The sequence below is a fragment of the Dreissena polymorpha genome, chromosome 7, assembly GCF_020536995.1.
Source record: "Dreissena polymorpha isolate Duluth1 chromosome 7, UMN_Dpol_1.0, whole genome shotgun sequence".
Lineage (NCBI taxonomy): Eukaryota > Metazoa > Mollusca > Bivalvia > Myida > Dreissenidae > Dreissena > Dreissena polymorpha.
In genome coordinates this window covers 71030811-71058514 of record NC_068361.1, presented here as the reverse complement: position 1 = coordinate 71058514, position 27704 = coordinate 71030811, and the positions used below count along the sequence as shown (strand labels likewise).

At 35.0% G+C, this 27704-nt stretch overlaps 3 protein-coding genes across 15 annotated transcripts in view; all 3 read right to left on the bottom strand.

Annotated features, from left to right (window-relative positions):
- The window catches only part of LOC127837315 (neurogenic locus Notch protein-like), a 516941-nt gene that overhangs the window by 400243 nt on the left and 88994 nt on the right, over positions 1-27704 (bottom strand). The gene's annotated exons all lie outside the window — the stretch shown is intronic.
- The window catches only part of LOC127837312 (neurogenic locus notch homolog protein 1-like), a 141340-nt gene that overhangs the window by 30156 nt on the left and 83480 nt on the right, over positions 1-27704 (bottom strand). The window lies entirely within an intron of this gene.
- Positions 17301-20925, bottom strand: LOC127837311 (uncharacterized). 4 transcript variants are annotated; one of them, XM_052364254.1, is made up of 3 exons: positions 20800-20925; positions 20164-20640; positions 17301-19686 (listed from the first exon to the last, which is right to left on the bottom strand). In XM_052364254.1, exons 1-3 carry the CDS (start codon positions 20858-20860, stop codon positions 17522-17524), a joined length of 2703 nt encoding a protein of 900 aa, XP_052220214.1. In that variant the 5' UTR covers positions 20861-20925; the 3' UTR covers positions 17301-17521. The 4 variants fall into 4 exon arrangements, with proteins under 4 accessions (XP_052220214.1, XP_052220216.1, XP_052220217.1 ...); XM_052364256.1 differs by having other exon boundaries at positions 20323-20640; XM_052364257.1 differs by lacking the exon at positions 20164-20640.

Sequence of the window (27704 nt, the reverse complement as noted above, 5' to 3'; positions counted from 1 at the left end):
ATTTTCCTATATAATTATTGATGAAAAGCGTTGCAAGCGCATTCATATTTGTTCGATGTCGATTTATGATTAACAATAAACGAACAACATTTGTAATATTTCCCCCTTTCAGAAGTATTTTAAGCTTGTTTAAATATGCATATACACTTTTGAAATCTGTGCCATTTTGTTCAAATTTGTCATTTGGTAAAACTGTAAACTTTTAAAAAGGTTAACAACGTTCGATGCAATTTTGGTGTGCGTTTGATTGAACGATTCAGAGCGGGTATACTTGTTGAGGGCCGTGTCAACCGTGGCCACTCGGGCTCTGCAGCCGAGAGACCGCCCATAGGCGTTACAGTACTCAACTATCGCTCTGAAAATTGTTGATCACCACATTTAACTGTGTAATTGATAACGGCGATACATTATTTTAAATTGTTAACCTCTATGTAAGTTTATATTTTCCTGTTTAAACAATTGTGTTATATTTATGACGAAAACACATAACCAAAAACGAAGAAATGAAAACTTTAGTGCAAAAATCATTTGTATACAAGCAAATCATTAGTCAATTATTTGCATAATGAAGAACACCGCATAGAATTTACGTTTATTAAAATGTAAATATATTGGTAGTTTTTATTCTTGGATATCGTCTTAAGCTTTAATTAAACGATATATTATTTTTAAAGTTGATTAATTTTATATATTGTGGGGTAAAACATACTTAAACATTCCTTGTGTTTCAAAGTGTTCATGAACTCGCCCATCTTGTGTAAACAAGCACCGACCCCCGTCAATATCGTGCATAACAGCAAAGACGACCTTTTGAATTAAAAAAGAATTTCGATTAAAAGTTTTGTATCCATTTCTTGGAGATCTATTGCATCGGAAATCAAACATAAAAACATGTTCGATTCTTTGGTCTTATAAGTCTGATAAGTTGGCTGTTTGCACATTAAAGGAGAACTAAATTTGACTTCACTGCGCCTAGGGTTGGGACTCTGGCTTTGCTGGTTGAATAGCTAACAACGATACGTTTATTTTGTGCATGGACAGGGAGTACCATTTTGAGCAAAGGACACAATAAATGTTTTTCTTTCAATAGCGTGCAAAAAAAAAAACATAATTGCAAAATGCGAGTGTCTGCAAAAAGGCCGCTGACGACATTCACATGTTTGTTCATTACTTAGAGTGATAATCTTACATAATGCACACTCTACTGTTGTTTAATTTCTTTTCTATGGAGTTAAATAAATAACATTCATAAATTACTCAAAGATCTACAATAAATATAATGTATAGGTCGGATAGCTTTTTCCATTTATTTCACCTTTCTTATATTTAAAGTTAATTTCTTGCCTTTTAATGTACGGTAAAAAAAGATAATTTAACATTAAAGTGTGTGTTAGCCATTTAGCAACAACAAAATGATATAACGGTTGTTTTTTTATTTCTCCTATAATGCATTTCAGATTCCGGTCAGCGACGAAGAAGTCGTAGTAATACGGTAGATAGTCGAGGCCTTGATACGCTTTCGTACGCAGGGATAAAACCGCCTGTTTGTCGGCTGATCCCGCCTCCCGGAAAATCAGGTCCTCGGCTGTTGTTTTGGCGTATTTAAAATACAATAGTAAATCATTTGTGAATAAGTGTATGCATTTCATTAACAAAATTCAATGCGTTTTAGCTAATGGTATTCCCTCATTTAAAGCCTGTCTTTATTTCTAGAAAAGAGCATGGTTTCCAAGACAAGAAAGAAACCGCACATATAACATAGCACACGCTTATGCAGACAATTTATTGTGATATCCTTTTTCAAAAAGCTAAGCTTTAAATAGCAAAATGAAGGCAAACTTTTAATCATATAGTCCACTTTTAATTATTAACTAAACATTGTTGTACTTTTAACAATGTTGGTTTCACATGTACTTTATATTATGCGATAAAATTGTAGGTGCTTTAAAAGCATCAACGGCAAAGAGAATTTCATTCCTGAAAACAGCAATAACGACAGCTCTTGGATATGCACTTAACAGCTGATATTAGAAAGCAACAGGTGAATTTTCACGTTTAATCTTATATCATCAAATCAGGTCACGGACAAGCGGACAACAATTGATATCAGCATCCAAAGTATAATTCTCCTTCATAAACACGCAATATTTGCAAATGTGGGATGTATAATTACATATGTTAATACAATGTATGCATCTTAGTAATGAAATTATGTGTGAGTCCTGTATTAAATGAAAGTCCAAGCAGATTAACAGCTCATATCTCGGAAACAATGTGATGCTACTCAAGTTTGACAAAATGTGAAATTGTAAATAGTAGTCAATGACCAATATAAAACGACCGTCAGATCTGTGTAGCCTCGATAACGAGATACGATAACTAAGGGCACAGAAACTAGGGAACGGGAAGACGGGAACGAACTAGAAATGAGATTTCAACCATGTAGTCAATGTATATTGAACTTTGCATCTAAAAGTTTGCATTTTTTTTATAGAAAGTTATTGTTAAATAATGTATTTTAAAACTTGATGTAAATGTTAAATAGAAGTTTATGTTAATAATCAGCTGAGCGACATGTGGGATCAAGCTGTGAGTTGGTTTTTACTTATTTAGAGAAAGTGTGCAAAGTGAAGTGTGTTTATTGCTTAATGATATAAACCTGTACGCAAAATAATGTTCATCCGTGTACACATATCCTCCGGGACAAGAGAATTTCTTCAATACAGGAATATGCAATTGTATATACCATCATCTTGGCGTTACAAAAAACTATGGAAGTTTAATATAAATCTTACGAAAATCAAAAATCCTCTAAACAGCAGGTGTTTTGGGTAAAACAAACTTATAATGAGCACGGACCGACGTATTCAATTCATCATAAATTGCTTAATATTTAACAAGAATAATAACTCCTTTACCTTTTGTTCAATGACTTTAATCTTATATCTAGAGTTGAATTAATACTATCATTTTACTTTTGATATTTATGCCCCCCATCCTCTTCGAAGAAGAGCGGGTATATTCATTTGCACATGTCGGTCCGTCCGTCGGTCCGTCCGTCGGTCGGTCCGTCCACCAAATGGTTTCCGGATGATAACTCAAGAACGCTTAGGCCTAGGATCATGAAACTTTATACGTACATTGATCATGACTGGCAGATGACCCCTATTGATTTTCAGGTCACTAGGTCAAAGGTCAAGGTCTCAGTGACTCGAAACAGTAAAATAGTTTCCAGATGATAACTCAAGAACACTAAGGCCTAGGATCATGAAACTTAATAGGTAAATTGATCATGACTGGCAGATGACTCCTATTGATTTTCAGGTCACTAGATCAAAGGTCAAGGTCACAGTGACTCGAAACAGTAAAATGGTTTCCGTATGATAAAGCAACAATGCTCAATCCAAGGATCATGAAACTTCATAGGTACATTGATCATGACTGGCATATGACCACTATTTATTTTGTAGGTCACAAGGTAAAAGGTCAAGGTCACAGTGACTCGAAACAGTAAAATGGTTTCCGGATGATAACTCAAGAATGCTTAGGCCTTGGATCATGAAACTTCATAGGTACATTGATCATGACTGGCAGATGACCCCTTTTGATTTTCAGGTCACTAGGTTAACGGTCAAGGTCACAGTGACTCGAAACAGTAAAATGGTTTCCGAATAATAATCCAAGAATGCTTAGGCCTAGAATCATAAAACTTCATAGGTACATTGATCATGACTGGCCGTCGCCGATGACCTCTATTAATTTTCAGGTCACTAGATCAAAGGCCAATGTCACAGTGACCTGAAGCAGTAAAATGGTTTCTAACGTATTCACACAATGGCTGCCACTACAACTGACTGCTCATTTTTGACGTTGAACGAGTATGGGACACTTTGGCAACAAGCTTAACGCTTTACTTCAAACGCTCCCCCTTAAATTATTGTGTTACCTCAGTATTAGAGCATTAATTAAACGGCCAATGTCGTGTAGATCTACTATTGATCTCAAAGTAAATTTACGTGCAGTTAATCTCTAATTTGCCTTTTTTTATTTGGTATAATAAAACTTCAACGATCAAGAATAATAAATCGAAGTATAGCATAACGTTCCTCCGGAATAACGCATTTATGTTCATAACCGTGTGGTTTTCTGATAAGGCCGTTCTTAATATAAAGGTTACATCAATGTCTTTCTGTGAGCTTGTTACCCTTATTATATGTTGCGACTTCCCAACATAAAACTCAAAAAATTATTTTTGTTGAAAGAACTGGTATGTTTTGTACTTTGATATTAAGTTAGATAAAGTCGGTAATTGTATGAGTCGATTTGATATCATGTTTGGTCAAGTGTGCTTTACATTGAGGTCAATTTTTGTTTTGTTTCGGAAAGCTGGAATAAGGTTTAGTCAAGTGAGATATCGAAATGGAAAAATGCGTATTACATGTTTCATTATGTTGGGTCAAGATGACATAATATTCAGTTATTATGTAACCACGTTATGTCGAATCAACATTTACTTGAATTTTATATAATATTAGTGAAGTTCTCGTTCTGTGTCTGTCAAACAGCAAGTTATTGAAATAAAAATACCATAATAATTGGTTAGATTACATTTGGCTTACTCACTTTTGGCACACTGTTTTGCCAACAGTATGATATGTTGTTTTGATATTTACCGTATATTTTGGTATTTTCCTAAAGTGAAATCAGTGCGTACCAGAAATAAAACTTTCGGCAAGTGTAATTAACTGTTTACTGGAATGGTTATTATGGTCGATTCATAGAGAAAACAGACCAGTGGTAAAACAATTGTCATTAATTTATATTATTTATTGTTGTGTTTAAAAAATTAATTTTAAATTAATTAAGATTACCATGACTTCAGAATCACCTCCAACAAAAACTCTCCTCAACATCATTAAAAACGAGCATTACCCTTTCTTTCTCACGCAGCAACTATTCAACGAATAAAAAAGGACCGCGCACGAAACGTGCCAATTATAGCAATTGATTTCAGAAACGTATATAATTTGAAAAAATTGCAGACGACGTTAAATGTGCAGTCGACGCCGACTGTGATGAGTTTTTTTATATCGTTTTTTAATTCTCTATTATTTCCCCAACTTAACTTGTGTACGTTTGCACGTGAGAATAAACGGATATACCATTTAAGAAACCACGTGCGCCTATGCGAGTTTTCAAAATTAACATTCTGAAAAAAATATAGGTATACATCCTTATACCGGTAATTTTACATCAATCTTTTAGATGTAATGTTTCTGCAACCAGTTATGTGGAAATCCTTTTAACGGAAAAATGATAGCCTTTAATAAAAATTTATAAAACCAATATAAAAATAGACTATCTTTTGAGAAATGAATCATTATAACAATCAACTTGGGATGAACTTTACTTGTATTTGGCATGAATACCGTTTACATAACATTGCAATTTTGCGTTAAACGAACATCCTTTATCAGGCCCATGATCGACCGAGAGATTAAATAATGAATGAAAGTCAATTTGTAATTAAAAAAAAAACCGCGATGACTATGTATTGTATTGACGTAAATACATAATAATCCTCCTCCTCCTCCTTGTCCTCCTCCTTCTTCTTCTCCTGCTCCTCCTCGTCCTCATCATCATCATCACCACCACCACCACCACCATCATCATCATCATCATCATCATCATCATCATCATCATCATCATCATCATCATCATCATTATTATCATCATCATCATCATCATCATCATCATCATCATCATCATCATCATCATCATCATCATCATCATCATCATCATCATCATCATCATCACCATCATTACCATCATCATTATCATCATCATCATCGTTGTCATCTTCGTCGTCTTCGTCATCGTCGTCATTGTCGTCATTTTCGTCGTCGTCATCATTTCGTGTTCATGTTGTCATGATCTTTATCACCTTTATTAACGATAGCAATAGCAACAAAAAAGCATTATCATCACAAGCAGCTTCAGTTGCAGCAGTAAAAAAATCATCATCGTGCAAATGTAGATTATTAACCTCTACATAGTCGATATATTAACTAATCGTTTCCATTCACCCTATATATCGGAGAGGCTGTACAATGACATTAACCTTCACACTTTTATATGCGAAGCATCATTCAAATGAATTTACTTATTACTTAAAAGTCATAAGAAAATATTAGAAAATATTGGTTTAATTTGACTGGCAATGTAGTTATGTGTTAGTGCGCGTATATTGCTTAATAAATAATGGAGAGTAAGTTAGTTCATTTTTCATAGTTCCTTATTCCTTATTCGAATAAGGAATAAGGAACTGTTCCTTATTCCTTATTCAGGCTTAACATACTTGATATAGGGTTTTAAAGAAAAATGAATGCATACTATTATGTTAATCAAAACAAAATAACTAGAATGCATTTACTTTATGTATTACGTTAGTAAACGATAGTTATGTTTCTTCTTCCCGCATGCATAGGATTTCTTGTTTAAACCGAACCGATATTTTTAAATTGAAATACTAACTTCACATCCACAAAACCTAAAACATATAACATTATTTTATATCTATGTGATATACAAGTGCAATCTTGTACATTTCAACATATTTGTTATTATTTATATTCCAGTTCCTTTTTCGCGGCTGAATAAGGAAGAAGGAACCAGGGCCTTATTCCTTATTCAAGCCGAATAAGGAACTGGCATTTTCTTAATTAAACATCATTGAAATTGATCCAACGTTAACCAGATATAAATGAACATCCCTATATATAGGTTGTATATTTAAAATACTAATTGCAATACATTTCTACTTAGTTTTATGTGTTGATTATCCAGTTCCTTATTCAGTTTGAATAAGGAATAAGGAACTGGTTCCTTGTTCCTTATTCAAATCGAATAAGGAACTGGCATGTTCTTTCTATAAATAAATCAAAATGAACCAACTGGTTCCTTATTCCTTATTCAAATCGAAAAAGGAACTGGTATTTTCGTACTTAACAAATACATTAATATGAATAAAGTGACGCATAAATCAAGAAAAATCACTGTACATGTAGGTTGAGAATAAAACATATGGATTTATTACAGTACATTTCTTCTTAGTTCTGTTTTGTAATGATAACCGAGTGCCTTTTTCGCGGCTGAATATGGAAAACCAGTTGCACTATCAAAAAATATGACTTACAACCACCAAGAACAGTGCCATTTTGTCGGTTTCCACGACTTTTAATCGTGCGCCAATAGTGATGGTCGCCGAATATAGGCATCCTAGAGCGAGAAAACGCGCTTTCGAAGAAAGAATATCTATTATAATAAAACAACCCAATAACAGCTTGGTAAGTGTTATATGTTTATATGGTAATGTTAATTAAGACAAAACTATATAAATAACATGTACAATACATCAACAATAAACACTATTTAGTTAAATTGTAACTTCTGATAAACCATTTCGATTGCTTTTAAAGCCATTTTTGTGTTCGCGTCAAAATAAACGAATAGACTTGAACAAATACAAATACCATCTTAAGTTAGGCTTACGTAAGGTAACGTTAAGACAGATGTGTAAACTCAACTAAGCGACATCGCATATTTGGCGTAGATGCACCCTTAACGCGTAATGTATATACGTTTTAGTGAGAAACCCTTTTATTTTTTTTTGTTGTTCGCGCAGCGGACAGCTAATGATTCTGCTATGAGCGTCTGCTCTACTACGATATGAACGATAACCACAACATCTGTCTGTTTATACTTCACCACTGGTACACTGCAGACCTCGAGTTTGTGTATGTAATCAATAGCGTTTAACAGCTCGTGCGACGACATTGGTCAGTCTTTTGTTTTACAGCTTGTGCGACGACATTGGCCATTTTTATCATTGAAATCTGTACATATTGGCTGCTTTCAGTGAACAGGGGGCTTAATGCATGTCAAAAAAGATTAGCCTGTGCACACTGATTCGCATGTGCAATGCGCACAAGCTAATCAAGGACGACACTTTCTGATTGTATGGTGTTTTTCGTTTAAAGAGAGTCTCTGGTACTGGGATGACAATTAATGGATATGCATTAAGCCCTGTTTTCACAAAATGAAGCTTAAATTGTCTTTTTTATTAATGATGAAAAACAAACACATCTCGACCTGTGCTTTAAAACACTCTTTATAAAGTTGAATGGGTTGTGTTCATTTCAAACTTGCGATATAAAAAGTTATAACATAATTTTTAAAACTGAGTTGCGTCTAAGATTATGCAATAGCGAACAACTTCAGTGCCTTCATCGCTTTGATGTTGTTTTATTTGTCTGTTTATCATAAAATGTTGATGAAAGTTCTTACAAATGATCAAATGTTTACATTCTGAATACTAAAAATAGCTATAAACAGCTATAAATAGCATTAAACTTCTTGGTATTTGGTGGGAGGTCCACCACAGGAGAAAAAGATTATAAAACACCATAATTTATGGATTGTTTATGCGACGTTCTTTTGAAGGTCCTATGGTAGTTTAAAATTAAAAACTTTCAAATATTAAAATATATTGATTATTTATTCTTCACAATTATTCAAAAAATATTTTAATATGTTTTTTTTCTTTTTATTCAATTGTATACAAAATAACTACATCATCGCACTGCACAGACACAACTTTACGCACGCGTTCGCACACACGCACTCTCGCCTTCACGCGCGCACGCAATCTCAAGTACATACTAACTGTACCTCATTCTTCATAATCCCAAGGATTACACCTCTTACATGTCCATTCCTCCCCATCACACAAACATGTCACCGCCATCATCAGCTCATACTGCGTCAGACACCCACCATGATACCAGTATTCACATCCGTCACACCCATACCACTCAACACCCCTCTCTTCATCGTCTACACGTCCTCTCTCCCCACAGTTTGCACATAAATATGCCGCAGCAGCCGCCTCTGCCACGGCCTCCACTCGTGCCCGTTTGCGTTCTGCAGCCTCCTCTTCTCTCTGTCGTATCTTCTCCAGTCTTTCCGTTTTTCTTTGCTCCTTTTGAACACGCTTTTGTTCTTTCTTTTGCTTTCTCTCCTCCGCTTTGTTTCTTCTCATCTCAATACCGTCTCTCTTCTCTTTCTCCTGTCTTTCTTTTTCCTGAAATAATGCCAATACAAGCATTGTACATACAAATGCCATCGTATATATGTTCATGCAAAGATTGCAAGAGTTGTGGATGTTAAACAAATAAACAAGTATTCATTGGTATATTCCACAAATAACTCAATGTTGTATCGATATTTTTACGTCACGTACTCTCAGTTCGTCAACAATCTGGCTTGAAGTCAAAACGCGGCCTTTCTGCAGTTTTTGTGTTGATGCCTTTTTCTTCTCCATTGATGCCTCTGGAGTTGGGGCCAGGATGTTGCCCAACCGTGCGGGAACAATGCCCATCTCAAACAGTGTTTTTTTGTACAATTCCCGCACGTTGGACACGTCTCAGCAACGAATGTTGGCGCGTCTGAACAATTAAAATTTATTCACCATCTTATACCGGTGCAAAAACAAGAAACGATTCCACCTCCGTCTTTCCAGTTAAAGCAATTTATAATAATATACTAGAAGACATTAGTCTTAAAGTTCTAAAATGCACCAGCAACGCATGCAATGCCCAAAGTATGTACATGCTTAATACGTTACCCTGTGCGTTTTGACTTACGATTTACGTTTGTCGGGACGTATGACGGAGCCGCCAGTTGTGACGTGTTGATAGCTCCGCGGTTGACTGGACACAGACCCGACACAGCAAACGCATTCTGTACGGAAGCCGGGGTTGCCTGGTCCATTGCGTGCCTCAACACCGCAGGAAACTTCGCCTTGGTGACCAGTAACCCCTTTCTGGCGTATGGAAGGCTGGAGCAGATGGTGTTCACTCTGGATTTGAGAGGTCCAAATATCTGTAAATCGGTAAAACAGAATCGATATCAAAATAAACACATGTAATAAAAACTGGTATGAACTAAACCAACCAAACACTTGTTTGACTTATTTGTATAATTACAGTACAGAAAGAAAATCACACCATGTTACAAAAATCATAGTATAACATTTTATTTTACAGCTTTGTAAATTTACCTTAACATCTAACAGCTGAAGCATGTGTTTGGTGTTGCCGGGCAATTCCACCAACACAATATCATTTGTTATGGCCTCTTCAATCGTAGATAACGTCACGTTGCTTTCGTGGTTTGCCATGACCAATAAGACTGGTCGTGCATTGCCACAGTGCGGGACGAATATGTGGGTAAACCACTTGTGGAATAAGTCGCCGTTCACGAAACCAGTCTCATTGGCCGCGAAAAAACACGAGTCTGGCACATCCTCGATCTCTGTATGCGGGAGACATCGCTGTAAAATATAAAGCATTCATATTAATCATGTTATATTAACAAGCAAGAGTTGTAGCATTACAATGGTTATAAAAAGTCATACGATGGATTAATCATACTAGTATTTTAACTCTTGATAAATGTTTTATCTTTGAGATATGTGTACTTACGTGTTTGTTCATATTTAAAAGTTTATTATAATTAATATATTTATTACTAGCAAGAACGACTATTCTGAATTACTTTGTACACTACCATTGTTGGAAGAAATCTGCCACTGCCGCTGCCGCACACTTGAGCGATGATGTTACCATCCACGGACGTCTTCCTCTTAATCACATGGCTGGAATCTGTCGGAGCTTTTCTTTTCCAGTCCAGCCGACGTTGAATATCAGCAAAACTATGTTCGACTTTAAATTTTATTTAAATTATAAAACCAATGTCCATGCAATTAGTATGCAAACGTAATACTCATATCTAAAAAATTGAATATTTCTACTTTTACATTAACACACTTAGGTTTAATTTGTTTGTACCTGTCCAGGTTTGTCTTTCAGTCCATGTTCGTTCAAAACTGCTTCAAACAAGTCAAATAATTCGTCTATGACAGCCTGAGTGGATATCGCTGCCCTCGCGCTGATGCGCTCATGTTCTCCGCTAACCGATCTGACAGCTGGTGGCAAGTTGGAAATTTACGAATCCATTTCAGAGAATAGTCGGACGTGCGGTTGATACGACAGGATTTGTCTAAAATTATAAATTACAGATGTGACTTATACAAAAAAAGACAGGATAATTACAGGGATTAATGAAATGAAATATATTTCAATTAATGATTAATAAAAAAACTGCAACGAAAAACAATAATTGTAAAAAACATAAAGCACTATCACAAAAGTCTCGTAATATGAATTGATAAATTGAAAAATTATATACATGATAACTTTATCATTCAGATGGTTTGCATTGACCGTTCCATGGCATTGATAAATAAAGGACTGGTGGTGGAAAATAAGGGCCTCCTTCCCGAAAACGTTTCTGAAGTTTCATTGTTTCTCTATAATTCTCAAAGTATATACTTGTATTATATTTACCAGATGCATTTATTATGTCTCTAACTTTGGACTTCAACACTTTACGGCTCGCCAGTAGCCCCTGTCCAGCCATGTATCTCAGATGTCTGGCAAGAGCGGCCTTTTCTTCGTACGTGAGGTCCCTGTGACGCCCACGGCCTTCAGAAACCATCGCTGGGGCTTTCAACCGGTCCATTAGTGTTGACAGCGGCACGCCATATTCATGGCCGCACTTCGAAAAGTCAATTTTTTCCTGCGCACGGCACTTATCGCCATACTCATGTTTTCCGAAGCATACAATGTCTTGTATGAGTAAGACATATTTCGATGGGTGCAAGTATAAAGAACACGTTTAATAAAATAGCATGACTTTTCAACAGGTTTGCATAAACCATTCTCTAGTATAATACACATTAATAAGGGAGTGAATTGTGTTATGATTAATCAATGTTTTATGTTGGAGTTGCCTCCCTTGACTTGACAATTTCGCCGGGACTCATTTAGCTTTTCAAGTGCAATCTATTTAGCGATAACAATACTATTTGATACCAGATAAACGAGTTCAAACAAAAATACATATTGCGAAAAAAGGACTTCATATATTTAATTAAAATTGTATATCATAAGGTTGTCTACGTCGGCAATGAATAATGGTCCACTGTTAGAAGACAAAAAGTTATGTTTGCCCCCATGTCACACCTCATTATCAATGCGCGCGCTCAAAGACGTCATATTCCCCACGTGATCAAATATTTCCTGTTATGAAACTGACTTTTCAACCCAAAACGTAAATATGGTTATACTTACATGATTTGTGCCATCTTTGGAATTCTATTGCTATGGTAAGTGCTTTTGATAATACGGATAAAAAAAATTGTAGTCGGTATCGCTGAAACATTGTTTATAGGGTGGCCGATTTTTTACGTACAGGCCGGAATTACGTACACGACCACCCTTTTTGGATTACACTTCCCTTTACTCCAACTTACATATTTGTTGGAAGAAATGAAAATATGCGTTACTTGAGAACTTATTTTGGCAACAACGAAAAGGTATAAAACCCGATATATCGCGTGTTAAACTATACGATTTAAAAACTATATCGAGTGAAAATTACTTATCCACAAATGTAAGTTATTAAATTGAACAATATGTACAGGAATGCCAGATTATTGGAGTGGCATCGTCGATTTAGTCTTGCACTAAACAAATACAAGGTTTGATTACAATCTTTACAAAATTTGGAAACTGCCGGGAACGCAATAATCGAATTCGGTGACTGCTTAAAACTATAGAATGATATGAAACACATGTTTCTCTCAAAAGAGTATTAATTTTATATGTGGAATTTCTATTAATAAATAAGCATTGGCTGCAAGAGATGTCAGGGCTTTTATCAAAGCACAAAACCGTTATGCTAGTCTGCATCCATAAACGAGACGCGGCTTCTCTTCTGGTCCGCTGTCTGAGAGTACAAATGTAGTGAACTGACATTAATCTCAATAATAAGGAGCTGTAATACCCGTTAGTACTCGTCAAACGTTCGTTTATTTACGTGTAATAAACTGTTTAAAGGCACGATGATTTTATTCAGCACAGTATTTCGTTATTTATCACGACAGTTGTTGAACTTTGCGATGCTGTAGTTTATTGCTCTTTCTCAATGCTCATATATGTTCCTTTACTGGTTGATTTTCGAAACGTAAGATTCGTGTATTTTGTTGGCAAATATAACTGACACATGTAGCATTTTCTGGCTGGACGCAGTTCCTTTTGATAATATAATCGCCATTTGTATTTCACGTATGCTTCGTTTTTTTGTCATTTGAACGTACTAGTGTTCAAGTAGCACGGACGCTCGATACAGGCGGCGGAAGACATCAACCCGGGTACTCTTGTTTTCGGGTTGAACGGCAACTTGATACAATGCACTTAAACATGCTTTAAAAGACAATGAGCTATTCAAATATATGGAATTTAGAAAAATGTGCAAGTTTTATCTCAGCTAATTATTTAACACATTTTATTAAATTTAATGTTACAATTGCAATTGTGTTTGCTAGAAAGTAGCAAGTTTCTGTGTCAGTATATTATAGTTTACATCAAATGAATTGTGTGAGAAAATGTTACATATTTTATTGGATCTCGAATATACTTCAACCGCCTTACCTAACTGGCAATGTATTTGTGTTGGTTTGTGTTTTGCTTCTTAACATACCTATTGGTGTGTGATATTTTATCTTGTTTATAAGTTTAGTTAGCCAAGAAGGCTCAACCACGCGTCCACGTGCGTAGAAATTGCTTCTGGTTAAAATTATGCCTATCTTTTAGGAAACAGCAAACACCATCTGCTGCAGAAACCACACCATAGGCAACAGCCTGTTTAATCAATAATGGGTTATATAAACTGTTAAATCTTTTCAACTTTTCGTTCAAATGAACAGTTTTGAAGGTTTCTATCACACTGTAACTGTAGTATCATGTGTGGCTGTCTCTGTTGTCCCTGATCTCCCTTTCTTTCCCAAAACCCCACTACTATTCCAATAAACCAATATGCTAATTTCTGACATTATGATGATATGTATGCAAATGCTGGAAATGTCAGAGGTGATCTTGCATGCAGATGCAGGATAACAGTAAAAATATCGATACATTGAGTTTTGTAATGTTTGTTTTTACGCACAAATGTTACCCTTTAACAAATAAATAAAATTTAAAAAGACTGTTAATAAAAGGTAACGAAAGAATTTGTTTTCGGTCAATTTTTATGCATTCATGGTAATTTAAAATAACTGTTGTTTTTTTTTAATAGCATCACCAGTATTCTTGTCCGGCCACCTATGGCCGAATTATTTAGCCATTTAAAAAGCACCACTGTTCTACACGACTGGTCATATATGAACCTCGTTCTGGGAAAACTAGGCTAAATACATGTGCGTTAAGTGTCATCACATATTAGCCTGTGAAGTCCACACGGGCTAATCAGAGACAGCAATTTCCGCTTTTATGGAATGGTTTGTTTCAACGAAGCCTCTTCTTACCTAAAATCCACTTTATGCAGAAAAGTGTCTCCCTCATTAGCTAACTTGGGACGACACTACGCAGATGCATTAAGCCCAGTTTTCCCAGAACAAGTATCATATGGCGACCGTGATTAAAATATCAGCAATATCACAGAAAGTCGGACATTTAAGAAGCGAAATTCGAAAATGAATAACAATTATCTTATACTGTGATTAAATAATTATAATACTTGTTGTGCAATAATCCATAATAAAAAAAAACATTACACATACAATTAGTGAAAACTGTTATTTATATTAATTTTACGGCGCTGGATTTCTTTGCGTTTGATTGTGTCCGTCTCTTTTCATATCGCATGCGTTTTTCTACACTTTTATATCCTCTGCATATTTTTTTTGTAAATAAACATGCGAAAACTACTTACAATGTTTTTATTATTCTGCAAACAATATTAACTAAACAAACACAAATTGCAGTAAAAAGTTCGTTGTATTAATTAATTTTCAAGTTTAAAAGGTTTGTTACTTTTGCGCTTGCTGTTTTTTTTTCATATTATATACGTTTTTCTACGGTGTTAATTGCTACTTTATAAATTGTCTGTAATAACGTTGTTTTTGACATCGTCTACATCGTTTACTTCTCTAAAGAAGTATGCTTTAAACAATTGCAACTTGTTTGTTGTATGTGATATTTCACTTGTTGAGAGTAATATTATGTATTTAATGTATATTATATGAAAAAACATTTTAAAATTATTTTTAAGATTAAGATATGAAGATAGTAAACGTCCATTCATAATTTTACGGTATTTGAGTAAGACACAGATGTTTTGATTGTAAAGGTAATGATTTATTCGTTAAGGTACGCATTTTAGCTCTCTGTGTAGGACCCGCTTTGCTACCGTTGGGGTTACGTCTTTGTTTTAACAACTATCAAAGTGTATCATGCTCTGTTTAAGGGTCCGTTTTATCAATGGAATGTACATTTAATCAATTGATTTTTAATTCTAGTACTTTTAGATGAATCATTCAATCGTGTTGTATGTTTTTACCTATTATGTTATACATCTTGTTATATGCTTGTGTTGTATTGTATACTGAATTATGTCATGTAATTTCATGTGAAGCGCATTTGAACGCACAACTATATGTGAAAAGAGCGCTATCAGGTATAATAATAATTATAATAATAATAACAATAATTTAACATTTTAAACACGGTGGCATTTAATGCAAAATACAGAAATCCATATTAATTTACATATGATCATATACGACAAAAACGAAACAAACACACATAAAAAGAAATAACCCAGCGCCGAGAAAATAATGTTAAAATGATTAATCAGACTTATATTAACAAACACTTTTTATTTGCATTCAATTGTTTTTTTTTTGAATACTTACAGACTAATTATTAATTTTGTGAATGTTCGTTCGTTGAATAAAACCCAGATATATAAAACTCCCACTTTAAATATCTATTCTTACAAAACGATGTGAAACTAAATAAATATATGCTCATAAGTTTCCTACAATGTATGACAACATGTCAATGTTTTATATATATATATATGGGTATTCAATCTTTATCTATATTGAATGCGTTTTATCGTATGCGCTTTAGCCAACGTAAATCTTTATATTGTAGTTTATATATGGTTAACATCTTTTAACAAATGATATATACAAACAAAGTTAATAATGATGTCATCTATATCAAGAAAATAATATAAACAAATCATCGTTTACATACATAATCAGAAATTCTCGTGTGCAGGCTGTTCGTTTTTACCACAGAATAAACAACGTTGGCATTGAATCGGAAGTCGCCAATAACGAATGTGATATGAGTAACTGGAATAAGGTGAAAGTTTGAATTTCCTATGTGTATTCCGACTTCTCCACACAGCACAAGAGACCACATCACAATTGATTTTTTCAGTTGAAACTACATAGCTGCTATATTACAAATGTATAGGCAAAACACAAGTGTACGAAAGTGACAGACAAAATGCAAAGAAACACAACAAAACACACACATGAATGTATGTGGGGTCACCGCCCCTGAACGGTAAATGCACACCCGGTTGTAATGAATCCAAACCTTATAATTCAAACCCGGTTATGAGTCTAAACCTTATAATGCAAACCCTGTTGTAAGGAGTCCGAACCCTATAATACAAACCCGGTTGTAAGGAGTTCAAACCTTATAATGCAGACCAGATGTAAGGAGTCAAAAACTAATATTTGACTCAGAGTTACAGCCAAAACATGTGTTTATAAAGAAAGTACATGCGTGACAAAAATATAGATATACATTCTAGTCAATAATACAAAAAAAGTATAATGTACTATTACATACTTGAAAATAATCTGAAACTAAATGAAAACTAAAGGTATGCAAATTTTTCTTGTTGCATCTAAACATTTAACATATATATATGTACAACAATATGTGGTTACTGTAATTTGAACATATATATGTGTAAAACAATATGTGGTTACTGTAATCTGTATTGACAAACATTAAGATCAACCACGACACGCTCCGTCTGCAAGATTTATTCTAAGACGACAAACGGTTTGATTTCGATAGCCAATTAATGATCAAATGTATTGGATATTCTGCACTAGTCATGGGTATAGCAACTTTTTAAAAAAGCAGTTCTGGAATTTGTTCACAAGATGTAGAATCTACATATATATGTGCTTAAACGCGAACTAGAAACAACGCATACATATAATTTGCTTCGCACATAAATATTGCAAAAAAAAACAACAACAGTACATGATTTCGTGTATTGGCTATGAAATGAAACAGCGTGGCGTTTTGGAACTCATATACTTAAAAAAAAGTGCATGTAATTCATCAAACATGTTCCATTAACCTTTACACACCAATAAAACGTCACAAAATGTTTAACATTATTTATACTTGTTAAATTAATGTTTGACAATTCTTACTGTCTACGTATGATATCCAAGAGGGATATATCATTCTTATTTGAAATGTTCGAGACTTTATAAATACAATTGTACTCATTATAATCAGGTGCTGCTGCCGAATTTATTTACGATTAATGAGTTTGAGGATGGGGTAATCAGAAGACGCATTGAAATTCGATTAATGATTTTATGACTAATATTGTTAACGAATATTTTATATGCATGATCTTTAACGGTATCATCATCCGGATTATCGTCATGGACACCACACATGTCACGTACAGACCAGTCAGATGTGGCATCAGGATCAAACATATCCGATTCGGTTTGACTTATCCGGTCTAATATTCTGAATCGCTTCACTGCAACATTTTTCCTCATCTCTAGTTCCTTTTTGACGACAATGTATTCCTCAGGTGGAATTCGTTTTAAAGTTGAATCGTCCAAAGACGGACAACAAAAGTCTAGGTTACTTTCAATTGTCTGAGTACATGCAGACAGTGCATCCACAAGTTCGCGTAATTCGGATGGAAGCAATTGCATACAGTAGCTATTTAAATGCTTCAATGATTGTGGTAGCTTAATGTCGAAATATATAGAATAAAAATATATAGAAAGCGTTTCAAGCTGTTTAAGTGATGATAGTGACTGTGCTATCGAATCTGCATGACAAACAGTAAAAAGTCTGTCACTGATACTCAGACTATTAATATTCAGACCATGGAGAGCCTTCCACAGACCGGGACTTTCACCATCCGTGCAAATGCTTAGCGTGTCCAGATGAGTGAGCGATGAAAGGGACAGGGACATCGAGTCTGCATAATCTATGTTTAAACCAACAAACTCAACACTCAGACTCAGACTCTTGATATTCAGACCACGGATAGCCGCCCACAGACCGGGACTGTCATGATTCACTTCAATACTAAGCTTGTCCAGATAAGTAAGCGATGAAAGGGACAGGGACACCGAGTCTGCATAATCTATGTTTAAACCTCCATACCCACCACTCAGACTCAGACTCTTGATATTCAGACCACGGAGAGCCTTCCACAGACCGGGACTGTTATTATTCACTTTAATATTGAGCGTGTCCAGTTGAGTGAGCGATGAAAGTGACTGGGACATCGAGTCTGCATAATTTACGTTTAAACCTCCATACGCAACATTCAAACTCAGACTCTTGATATTCAGACCACGGAGAGCGTCCCACAGACCGGGACTGTCATCATCCACTTTAATACAAAGCGTGTCCAGATGAGTGAGCGATGAAAGTGATTGGGAAATCGAGTCTGTGTAATTTACCTTTAAATCTCTATACATGTACCCACCACTCAGACTCAGACTCTTTATATTCAGACCACGGAGAACCTCCCACAGAACGGGACTGTAATCATACACGCCAATACTAAGCGTGTCCAGATGTGTGAGTGATGAAAGTGATTGGGACATCGAGTCTGCATAATTTACGCTAAAACCTTCAAACTGACCACTCAGACTCAGACTCTTGATATTCAGACCATAAAGAGCCTGCCACAGATAGGGACTGTAATCATCCACTCCAATACTAAGCGTGTCCAGTTGAGTGAGCGATGAAAGTGACTCAGACATCGAGTCTGCATATTTTACGTTTAAACCTCCATACCCAACATTCAGGCTCTTGATATTCAGCTCATGGAGAGCCTTCCACAGACCGAGACTGTCATTATTCACTTTAATACTAAGCGTGACCAGATGAGTTAGTGATGAAAGTGACTGGGACATCGAGTCTGCTTGTTTTTCCCTTAACCATCCAAAGCTACCACTCAGATTCAGACTCTTGATACTCAGACCACGGATAGCCTCCCACAGACCGAAACTGAAATCTTTTGCTTCAATACTAAGCGTGTTCAGATGAGTGAGCGATGAAAGGGACTGGGACATCGAGTCTGCACAATTTACGTTTAAACCTCCATATTGACCACTCAGACTCACGCCCTTGATATTCAGACCATGGAGAGCCTTCCACAGACCGGGACTGTCATCATCCACTTTAATACTTAGCGTGTCCAGATGAGTGAGCGATGAAAGTGACTGGGATATCGATTCTGCATAATTTACGTTTAAACCTCCATACGCAACATTCAAACTCAGACTCTTGATATTCAGACCACGGAGAGCGTCCCACAGACCGGGACTGTCATTATTCACTTTAATATTGAGCGTGTCCAGTTGAGTGAGCGATGAAAGTGACTGGGACATCGAGTCTGCATAATTTACGTTTAAACCTCCATACGCAGCATTCAAACTCAGACTCTTGATATTCAGACCACGGACAGCGTCCCACATACCGGGACTGTCATTATTCACTTTAATATTGAGCGTGACCAGATGAGTGAGCGATGAAAGTGACTGGGACATTGAGTCTGCATAATTTACGTTTAAACCTCCATACGCATAATTCAAACTCAGACTCTTGATATTCAGACCACGGAGAGCGTCCCACAGACCGGGACTGTCATCATCCACTTGAATACTAAGCGTGTCCAGATGAGTGAGCGATGAAAGTGACTGGGACATCGAGCCTGCGTAATTTACGTTTAAACCTCCATACGCATTATTCAAACTCAGACTCTTGATATTCAGACCACGGAGAGCGTCCCACAGACCGGGAATGTCATTATTCACTTTAATATTGAGCGTGTCCAGTTGAGTGAGCGATGAAAGTGACTGGGACATCGAGTCTGCATAATTTACGTTGAAACCTCCATACGCAACATTCAAACTCAGACTCTTGATATTCAGACCACGGAGAGCGTCCCACAGACCGGGAATGTCATTATTCACTTTAATATTGAGCGTGTCCAGTTGAGTGAGCGATGAAAGTGACTGGGACATCGAGTCTGCATAATTTACGTTGAAACCTCCATACGCAACATTCAAACTCAGACTCTTGATATTCAGACCACGGAGAGCGTCCCACAGACCGGGACTGTCATTATTCACTTTAATATTGAGCGTGTCCAGTTGAGTGAGCGATGAAAGTGACTGGGACATCGAGTCTGCATAATTTACGTTTAAACCTCCATACGCAACATTCAAACTCAGACTCTTGATATTCAGACCACGGAGAGCGTCCCACAGACCGGGACTGTCATTATTCACTTTAATATTGAGCGTGTCCAGATGAGTGAGCGATGAAAGTGACTGGGACATCGAGTCTGCATAATTTACGTTTAAACCTCCATACGCAGCATCCAAACTCAGACTCTTGATATTCAGACCACGGAGAGCGTCCCACATACCGGGACTGTCATTATTCACTTTAATATTGAGCGTGACCAGATGAGTGAGCGATGAAAGTGACTGGGACATCGAGTATGCATAATTTACGTTTAAACCTCCATACGCAACATTCAAACTCAGACTCTTGATATTCAGACCACGGAGAGCGTTCCACATACCGGGACTGTCATTATTCACTTTAATATTGAGCGTGTCCAGTTGAGTGAATGAAGAAGTTGACTGGGACATCGAGTCTTCATAATTTACGTTTAAACCTAGATATTCACCACTCAGACTCAGACTCTTGATATTCAGACCATGGAGAGCCTCCCACAGACCGCGACTGACACTACCTTTAATGTGCATCAGTTTTAATGTATTCTTGAAACACGTTAATGTTACGTCTGTCTCTGTATATGCCCATGGAACTGCATCAGATTTACAAGATGTTATGTTACAATTCGTCAGATAACAGTACACGTCATGATCGAGTGTCAGCAGTGTGCTGAGAAGACTGCGTAGCCAGGTAGACGAACATGTAATATTTTTCAATTTAATGTTGTCTATGCACGGCAGCACTGGTGGAGGATCTGCACACTGGGCTGGATTTGCACTATTTAGAACGATACACACCGGAAGTGTCAATGAGACCGAACTCGACGAATCTGTAAACATGTAATTACATTTATAACAGTTACGAACATATTTACTTCGGTAACAAGTGTTTAAGTAGGTAATAATTTTGATAGATTTAAAACGTTTGAACCTATCATCATAACAAAATACAATACATTGGGCATTATAACCTTTGATTTGAAATGTGCAATACTACTTTTACAATTTCAATCGGTTCATAAGTATCATATGCGTGTTGTTTATGTTTCTTATCAAATTTTCCTTCCCGTGTATATGTCGTGAACTATGTTCACATACTTGTAAGTGTTTGATCAGTTTTTAAAAACGAATTATTCAACACATATTCGTTTTCAATGAAATAGTGTTATCTAAAGGAGACAACAATATATTTTTTTAACGAACTCTTTATAATGCTTATGACCCCTATTTGTTGTATCATTACAACTTACATTAAGGTAAAAGATTTGTAATTATTGGAAAGAAGCTTACACAATAAAATTCGTGCACAAACTTGTGTAATTTAAACATGCAATCAGAACTTTGAAATTATGATTAACATATGAATATAAAAACATATTAAAATTAAAAAAAAATGAATAAACTTTGCATAGATTCACATTGTAATCTACTAAAAACGTAGACAGCAAATCCTCAACATGTAAATCACGTTTAAAGAAATGTGCTACACGGTTTATACATTTTTACTCAAATATTTGTTTAGATGTTTATTATCATTTACCTGGAAATTTATGTACTAGCTTATGCATTATTACGTGGATAACATGGACGGATATAACATACGTGTCAGTATATGCTTGTCTTTTCATGTTTTTATTAAAAACAGAGTTATCATATATCCGTCTGTAAACATGTTCAACACACTTTTAATTGTTTAAATGCTTTAAATATGTGATTAGTTTTTGAAAGACTTATTCAACACAAATAATTAAAGGTTACGTCTCCTATAAATTGTAACATTACAACTGCCATTACAAATACAATCCTTCCAGATATGAAACGATTGATAATAAGTAATGTGCTCTTTTTTAATACGAATCGGAAACAAATAGTTGGCTAATAAAGAATGCTGTCTGCACTTCAAAATGTGAAACATAGAAATATAAGTAAACACTGTTAACATCTTTATAATAGAATTATAATTTGAATAGATTCGTATCGCGTCAAATAACAGTGTAGATATAAATCCTAACAAGTGCATCACGCAGCCATAAACGGAGTAAACAAAATGTACATTTTTACTGTTATATTATACTTATTTGTTGATGTTGAATATCATGTATTCGGGCGTGTATATATTAACCTTGCCTTATTATGAGTTAACATACCGCACTTAACAAACATGCATGTATAATATCTAGATATTCTTCTGATAACGCAATGTTGTGTTTATATTAACCTCACTCGTGTATTTTTTTTTTCGAATATGGCATCGAATTCACTTCGCCTACGTTTCCATTCTTTACGCAGTTTAAATGAACACAATTGTAAAATGGGACAAATCACGAACAATACGTGTGAACAAGTATAAGTAAAACTTATTGAGTTAAACATACACAGTTTCCTGTGCTGTTAACGCAAAATACGTCATTTTTTATTATTGATCACTTTGTATTATTAATAATTATGCGTTTATTTGTCTTTATCGAAAAGCATGTGTGTATACCCCATGCAAAACGTGTATACTGAAAAAACAAAATAAACTGAGAACGGAAGGTTTAACGTCCGCACAGAGTTTTGATTTGTTCTACAACTAGGTCTCATTCAAATTCCAGATGTGTAAGTAACCATGTGGTGGTGATCAAGTATAATATTTGTTTCATTATGTATGATTTCAGTTAATTATTTTGATTTCCTTTTTGTTTCACCGCGTTAAATTTATACATTGTCAAAATAAACACACAGTGTCAATAATTATCATAACAAAACCAAAAAATAACAATCTGCAGAAGTTGAAGTGTGATATCGGAGATGATCGTAAACAAACAGAGCTGCGTTTAGTGTTAGGCTGATTTGGTCGAGTTTCAAATTGTTCCCAGCTACTTAAGGTTTAATTCGATTAACTAATCAGACTAAATACGATTGCATAGTACTCATTCATACATCACCATATCATATTTCATTTCAGTGAAAGTTGTGAATTAGTTAAAGGTCAATATGCAATAAACAAACATACTTCACACATTATAATCGTCATCTCAATCACCATCACCATCACCATCAACACAATTATCATTAGTTTCTTGAAGCCGAGAATGTTATTCTGGAGCACGGAAAGGTAAATCCTTCTGACACAGCGTTGAAGCAATCAATACCAATCTTTGATTTTTGCGTTTTAGTTTTAGATTTAGATTTAAAAAGCAAGAATACCAACTTACATTGATGCAGTTTGATGATAATAATATATCAAACATTTTAGCAAAAAAGCTATCAAATAAGTAAGACAAATTTCAAATTATTAAAGAGCAATAATTCGGATGTACTTTTGGCAATCATGCTGGTTATGAAACTTGCTTAAATTGGCAAATAATTTTTATAATCAACGAACCATAATTCAGAAGAGTTTTCTAAGATAACAGTGTCATAATCGAACTTGACTGATTCAATATGCACTCAAACATGTACGCCAAGATAATTGATTATCCTATTGAAAGCAGTCAATGTCAAGGTAATCAAATTTTGTCAAAATAGTATGCTAAAATTAATGTTCACTATATGTCATGATGTTCCGTACTTAAATGATTGACTTTGACATTTTTTACCAAAATAAATGATGATCCGATTAAAACTTCTGAATAAGAAAGCAGTCAATGTTAATGTGACCCATTGTTATTTTGAAATATACACCTAATTTTTGACGTCAGATAACCTGGTTTCAAATATGGTCAAAGTTGTAATGGGAGAAATGTTCTGAACATGTTTATCACATATTGGACATTAAGTGTGGCAAATAGCGCATTAATAGCGCATAACACGGTGTCACTATGACCATATACGGACATTTGCGCCGCTTCCTGGCGCACACGTTTTCAAATGGACCAAACCGATTTTTCAACTCGGGCGCGATACTATTCAAAGAAATGTTCTGACACCGTATCATACAAATAAGACTAAAATGAGACATCTAGAGAGTAAACATTGTATCATTATAGCCTTATGAGGAAATTTGCGCCTACCCCGGTCGGCCTTTTGTTTCGAAAAACACGACACATTTCGAAACTGAGTTAAGACATCTTTTCAACAAATGTTCTGACCATGTTTCATGACGATTCGACTTTAATTGTGACGTCAATGGCATTAACAGGCTTTTTTTTAGTTTGACATATTTACATAGTGACTAATGTTTGCCTCTGTGATCAAGTTTCCAACTCGACCAATTTGAATATATTCTGGAACAAACGTATTGACCAGGTTTCATGAAATTTTGGAAAAAAACAGTGTACAAATTTAATATTGACGACGGAAGAAGCAAGGCACAGGACGAATAACAAACAAAAGGCAGGTACAATACATCACTATGAGCACGTGATGGTAAGATGAGCTGAAAAACACCCTAACCTAGTCTAACTTTCAATAACTTGTATTGGTACACGGAAGTACAAGAAAAAGAACCGATCATAAAATGGTATGAATGTGGAGCGATGCGACAGTTCCCGATAACCTAGAAAGTTCATTAAATTAATAACACGATCTTGAATAAAAATACGTCGATTGCTCTCTTAAAGGAAACCCTACAGCACAAACAGAGTCGAATGTATGTTGTGCAATATATCTCGCAATCTCGGATTATATTATAGTAAACGCAAACCATTATCTTGCGATCTTCCATCGTATGTTCGCATTCATCAATCGCATTGTGAGTCTAAACATTTTATCACGTACGCATATAATTTCGCGCACAAGATTATGTTTGTGTATGACGCAATATTGCTAAAATACGATATGAACTCAAGTCAACCCTATGCTAATTTGCATCATGAATTATCACGGTTTCGCATCGTCCTTTCGTGTATTATCGCCTTTCGGTCGAGATTGCGTGCTCTATTTGGAAAGATACATGTTGGACATTTATTATGTCGTACATTTTTCTTCTCGAACACAAAAATAAAATAACAATTCTAGATTAAGAAACATATTGCAAGATAACGTGTGGTTATCTCGACTTCTTAATGTATGAGGTTGGCATGATCAAATATTCGTTTCATACCAATAATCATAGGGTTCACCTCACCGATCACTTCGAACGTTAAACAGTCCGTAATTGGATTATGCTCATTCGTTTCTAGATATGCCAAATATCAACGAATAGTAGTTAAGGACCAGCGTACATTTTTAACAAGTAGGAACCATTTATATAATTACATGTTTGATCGAAAGTTTACACCTTATAAGAAAACTATGTTTTTTAACTCTATGCAGTAGTTACTGTGAAAGTACATTTATTACGGATATGAAACACATATATTTTATTTGCTGCTCCATCACTAGCTTACAGATGATAAGAAACAGGCGTATTTTTAACACTATGTCGGGCTTTGCACAGGTTATTTTTTCAAACGTCCAGTGCCATTATGGATGGGTTTAGTGCCTCCTGGCTACATTGATATTTTTCACAAAAATCATTTTAACTGACGTTATTTGGTTCATAATAACATTTAAATAAACCAGCTATAAAGTTATTGAAACGATATTTTTTTTCTGTGTTCCGACCTTTCCACTAAATACATGTACGTACAATACTTAGCAGAGGTTAATGTCATACACATGTTAAATAAATGAGCAATTCATTCATAGAATGTCCTGTTTCTGCGCTAGTTTAAACTGAAGTAATATGAACATATTGAAATAGTTACTGGAAATGTTAACACAAATAACCCAAAAATAAAGTGTGTTAGTTCTCCCAAGACAAGTTAATTTCCAATAATAAGGTGGGCGTACTGACGGACTGAATTATGTAGTTATATCACATAATTACTCTCAATATGGATTTTATTGTACCCAACATGACACAAAACTCTTTGTTTTAAGGCTTAGAGACATCTCTTAATCAAATTATAAATTTTAAATAAATATATATTGAGATATCCGAAATAAATTAATCAATACACATCCCAATAAATCAGATGAGTATGTTATTGTATTTTGAATCATATATTGCAATTATATTTATTATGGCGGTAAATTAAGCGTTTAAAACATATATCTACACTGATAACTGAAATTTTGAATATTTTCGTATGAAAAAATAACGATTTATACATTAATTTACCTTAAATAAAATAAGGATTTCCTAATTGCCAAATATTCTTGCTAAGAACGAAACCTGACCGTATCAATTGCAAGAATGGAGAATGAGTGAGGTTTTAAATGACTCCCTAAACGACTCCCTAAACGACGTGGGTATTTGTGTGTGTTTAAAATCGCAAACCAACTTTTAAAACAAAAAAGAAATTCGACATTAAACAATAATATGCATGCAGATGGAATAACAACGAATTGATATATTATCACATAGCTGAATGTTTTCGCATAAGGTAACTCTGGATTTCGGATAAAATTGTGCTGTACCAGAAGGCAGGATCACATGACTTTATGGGGTTCACAAATTGATGTTAATGGCTGTTGACACACTGGTAAGTGTTGCTTTCTTTGTTCAAATAACGTTTAAAAACTATGTTTTCATAAGAATTTAAACTTGTGCATTAATTACAGTTTTTATGCGGCTAATGGTTATGTGAAAACCACCCGAATTACTTTATTTAATTATCCTGTGTAATTGGCAAAAAATTCGATGTAAACAGCAATTCATATAAACGATAATGCTGCACGCAACGTGAAATGTTGGCATCAATTCCATAAACATTCAATAATATATTCTAAAATTTTAAAGGGACCTTGTCACATTTTGGTAATCTGACGAAATGAAAAATCGGATTCGCAAAGTTTCGTTGTAATCTATGATATTTGTGAGTAAACAGTAATAATGCACATTTACCATGCTTTAAAATATCCATATATGAATCTTTTTCCGCTTAAAAAACCTGAAAATTATAAAGCATTGCAACACGAAACGATTGAATAATTGGAGAGTGCTGTTGTTATCGTTTTGTTTTGTGACACTACGAGGATTGCTTATATAAAGTATAAAATACAACACTCTTTGTATGATCACGAATTGCCGAGTGGTCTAATAGTTTGGCGTTTACTCCAGGGGTCAGTGGTTCGATTCCAGTTAAGGGATATATTTTTTTTTCTTTAATTTTATTCTTGTTTTTTTTTACTGAAGCGTTTTAGATAAAATGTTTACATTTATCAATTAAACATTTAATACCAATCTTCAATACATTCTCAAATCTTTTAAAACCCC

Coding starts and splice junctions, on each gene's coding strand:
- LOC127837311 (XM_052364254.1), bottom strand. CDS start 20,860: ATGTGGAACGCTCTCCGTGGTCTGAATATCAAGAGTCTGAGTTTGAAT. Junction 20,641..20,799: donor TTTGAATGTTGCGTATGGAG/GTTTAAACGTAA, acceptor CTGCGTATGGAG/GTTTAAACGTAAATTATGCA. Junction 19,687..20,163: donor TTTGAATGTTGCGTATGGAG/GTTTCAACGTAA, acceptor CTGCGTATGGAG/GTTTAAACGTAAATTATGCA.